We start from the raw sequence: 4326 nt of genomic DNA on the forward strand, positions 1-4326 counted from the left end.
TATTTTATACCATCTGTCAACCACACCGTACTTCACGGCCACGGACATGTCCCTTTCCACACAATACATCGTACAAGCACCGTATCTTAAGACTTACAAAAATACAGGCCGGTAGCTATATATACTCGTGCAACTCTTGCATATCCAATCACCAAATCAAAAGCACAGTGCACAACGCCAGCAGTAGCAACCTATTGAAAGGCCTGATCGATCATGACCAGCCCCAAGGCTTTTCTCCTTGCAATCCTCGGCTGCGCCTTCTTATTCAGTGGTGCTCTCGCAGCTCGCGCCCTGAGTGACGACTCAGCCATGGTGGCGAGGCACGAGCAATGGATGGCACAGTACAGCCGTGTCTACAAAGATGCTGCCGAGAAGGCTCGGCGGCTCGAGGTGTTCAACGCCAATGTTAAGTTCATCGAGTCATTCAACGCCGCTGGGAACCGCAAGTTCTGGCTCGGCGTCAACCAGTTTGCTGACCTCACCAACGACGAGTTCAGGGCCACCAAGACTAACAAGGGCTTCAAACATAGCCCGATGAAGGTCCCTACCGGATTTAGGTACGAGAATGTTAGCATTGATGCGCTTCCGGCGACCATCGACTGGAGAACCAAGGGTGCTGTGACTCCCATCAAGGATCAGGGACAGTGTGGTAAGTACATTTAATTAGAAGGATGATACACTTGTGTCAACACTATTTTTCTGCAACTAGTGTTTGATGTACGTTGAAACATAATTAACCAATTGCAGGCTGCTGCTGGGCGTTCTCGGCTGTGGCCGCCACGGAGGGCATTGTGAAAATCAGCACCGGAAAGCTCATCTCGCTCTCGGAGCAAGAGTTGGTGGATTGCGATGTCCATGGAGAGGATCAGGGATGTGAGGGTGGTTTGATGGACGACGCCTTCAAGTTCATCATCAAGAATGGCGGCCTAACCACTGAGTCTGGCTATCCATACACAGCTGCGGATGGCAAGTGCAAGAGTGGATCGAACAGCGCTGCGACCATCAAGGGCTATGAAGATGTGCCGGCAAACAACGAGGCAGCCCTCATGAAGGCTGTAGCTAACCAGCCTGTCTCGGTGGCCGTGGATGGAGGAGACATGACATTTCAGTTCTACTCCGGTGGTGTGATGACCGGCTCTTGCGGCACAGACTTGGATCATGGAATTGCAGCAATCGGTTATGGAAAGGCAAGTGATGGCACAAACTACTGGCTGATGAAGAACTCTTGGGGCACCACATGGGGTGAGAATGGTTACTTGAGAATGGAGAAGGATATTTCGGACAAGAGGGGCATGTGCGGCCTCGCCATGGAGCCTTCCTACCCCACTAAGTAGGTTTACCTTAGTATTTCTCAGATTCGTATATATATAGACTTATATTGAATAAAGAAGGATGCTTCTCTGTCTTGTCATGTACATATAGTCCGTTCTTATTGACAGTAAAATGTTATATATAAAAATTGATCTACTATTTAAGGATGCTTGTGCATTTCATGTGAAGACCATGTAAATATGTTGGATCTGTAATGGTAAATACACTACATGCTGGTAATTTTCTAATGTTGGTCACCTGTGCTTATGGACAACGTGCCTTGTCAGAATAAGCAACCTAAAAAGCACATTTCTAATTTGCTATAGGCTTTCCTATGCTTTGAAAATCACTATCACTGATGAAACGAACTTAGGTGCTGTTTGGTGGTACGTGAAATGGTAATGCAAATGCAAAGAGAATCAGATTGCGGCGTATCTTATTACATGATGGCAAATACACATTTTATTTGGCTGCTCTATGTAACGTCATTCGATACTAAAGGGATCGTGACACACTAAGAGGGGGTGAATTGGGTGTTTAAAAACTAAGACTCCAAGCATATATAAAAACATATTCCAATTTCTATCTAGATGTGCACTAGGTTTTTCTATATGTTGCTATCTCTAACCAAAAGAGTTTTGCACCATAGGTTCCAATCCTACAAACTACACATGGCAATTTTAGGAAAGGTAAATGCGGAATGTAAAGTGCAATAAGAAATGCGGAAGATAAATGAGGCAGAGAAGGCAAACTCCCGATACGGCAACAAAATGATTTTTACCGAGGTTGAAAGCAAAGCTGTCACACCCGATTTTAAGGACAAAATCGAGTGCATTAAATACATGTGCGCCAGGATCAAGTTAGACACATGTACGACAATAGTGAATAGCAAAGACAGTGCTAAATCGAATAAAGAGAGTATTAACCATTATTACATGACCGAAAGTCTTACATAAACCACAAAGTCTAATTATTACGCAGCGGAACTCCAAAGATGACGACGACTCCACAGGCAGCTGATTGAAGAAACGTACGCCTAGAACTCCTCGAAGTCGTGGAAGTACTCCTCTTCCCAATTAACTTGGTCTGAACAGCGGTTTTGCAAGGGTGAGTACACTTATGGTTGGTACTCAACAAGTCGTGGGGAATAGTGTAGTGTAAGGCTAATTCAAGGTATGGCTAAGGCATAATTAGCATTCGCTTTTAATTAAGTTGGTCAAATTTTATTAGCGATTAACTAAGTATAAGTTCATACCACCTGAAATTAAACATGATCATAAATAAAGCAACAAATGCATGAAATGATAACAAGTTAAGTCCATCTTCCGATAATATTATCATGTGAGGGTCCAGGCCGCTCTTAACCGTGAGCACGGCTGATCGATCAGTTTAACACTCTGCAGAGGTGGCACATATTTACCCACAAGTCGCGTAAAAGTTCATAAGAACTTTGGACCCAACCATGCGGTGTTTGCAAGGCACCATACCATACTTCCGAGGTGTGATTGCATAGGGACGCTACGAGGCCTTTACAAAGATTCATTAGTCAGTGGTAACCCGCTAAGGTTTCGGTGTCTGGCGTGCACCACCCATCTCAGGTAAAATGCAACAACTCAGTCCCCCCTCTTGCCTCATCACGAGTAAGGTCACCCCAGACTAAGGTTTCTAATTAATCAGCCAAGACCAGAGCCATTTAGTCTTGTGGTAGCACTGTTTTCCTCGGTGGTTCTCCATGTCCCGATTAACAAATAATGATCTTGTTTTAATGAAAGGTATAACATAAGTAAAGCAAGATTAAGCATTGTGTGAAGTTAAACCACCATGTACCAAGTAAGCACTAAGCATGAGCTACCCAACATAAAGTAAACCGGTTGGTCAAGGCAAAGGTAAATCAATCTAGGCGAACCTTAATTGGGACCCATCAATTTAATCTTAACATGTGCATAGCATAAATGTTGAGTACGAGAAAGTAAAAGTGTATAGGACAACAAGGTAGTGATCAAGGACACGACTTGCCTTCTTGGCCTTGCTCCTGCTGTTCGTACTCCTCAAAGGCTTGATCGGCAACTCCCTCGAACTGCGGGGCGTCTACACGCGTCACACGAGCACATACAAGCAAACATGGGCAAAAGTAAGAAAACAGTACACCAAACATAGGTAAACAGAGAAAACAAGCTTGAAAAGATGATCTACTCTTTAAAACGAACACGTGGGTATAAAGAACACGAAAAAGGGAGTTAAGATGCAAAAGATATGATTAAAACAAGATCCAGGGACTTTTCTGTAAGAGAAACAAAACTTGTAGGGCCTATCCGCGAAAACCAAGGGCTTATACGTAATTATGCGTATAAACCGAGGGTCTGACGCGTAAAAACATCAAACCCGGACGGCGGGTTGATTTCTGGAAAGCTCAAGGGTTAAACCGAAAAAGGCGAGGGCAGATCTGTAAAAGCGGCGCGGCGCGGCGACGCTGACCGGTACGCGGTCTGATTTGACTCGCGATCGACCGTCGGATCTTGATCCGACGGCTACGGTCGATGACGACTCGCGGGCGGCGGCGGAAAAAGGAAAGCCGGCGACGGCGAGCGGCGGCGCGCGACGGCGAGCGGCGGCGGGTCGCCGGAGTCGACCGAAACGGCGCTCCGGGGCACCATTTGACGCACAGACTTCACCAAAAGCAAGAGGAGAACACGGCGATCCCGTTTTGGGGGTCCTCATCGGCGGGTGCTCACCGGAGGCGGCGGACGACGGCGGGGAAGCGGCGGCGGCGCTTGAGCTTGTGGCGGCTAGGGTTTGGGGCGCGGGTGCTGGTGGAGGAGACCGGGAGGGGGCGGCGGCTTTTATAGGCGCTAGAGATAGAGGCGGCGCGGGTTTAAACCCCTCCGAAGGACGCGGAGCGGATGGAGTCCGGGGCGGAGACGGCGCGCGGCGGTTGCGGGAGTTCCGGCCGGATTTGGCCGGAGGAGGAAGAAGGCGGTGGGGTCCACCCGTCAGCGGGCGCGGGCGGAGGCAGGC

General features: G+C 47.6%; 1 protein-coding gene across 1 annotated transcript; it reads left to right on the forward strand.

Annotated features, from left to right (window-relative positions):
* The first annotated feature begins 213 nt into the window (after positions 1-213).
* LOC101783692 (senescence-specific cysteine protease SAG39) lies at positions 214-1334 on the forward strand. The gene is made up of 2 exons (XM_004974484.1): positions 214-649; positions 748-1334. Exons 1-2 carry the CDS (start codon positions 214-216, stop codon positions 1332-1334), a joined length of 1023 nt encoding a protein of 340 aa, XP_004974541.1.
* The last annotated feature ends 2992 nt before the right edge of the window (positions 1335-4326 follow it).

The sequence above is a fragment of the Setaria italica genome, chromosome VI (assembly GCF_000263155.2).
Source record: "Setaria italica strain Yugu1 chromosome VI, Setaria_italica_v2.0, whole genome shotgun sequence".
In the NCBI taxonomy this organism is placed as follows: Eukaryota; Viridiplantae; Streptophyta; class Magnoliopsida; order Poales; family Poaceae; genus Setaria; species Setaria italica.

Bases quoted from the DNA above. Each gene is read 5' to 3' on its own strand.
- LOC101783692 (XM_004974484.1), top strand. From the start codon at position 214: ATGACCAGCCCCAAGGCTTTTCTCCTTGCAATCCTCGGCTGCGCCTTC. The intron at 650-747 runs GTAAGTACATTT...AACCAATTGCAG, and splicing joins CAAGGATCAGGGACAGTGTG to GCTGCTGCTGGGCGTTCTCG.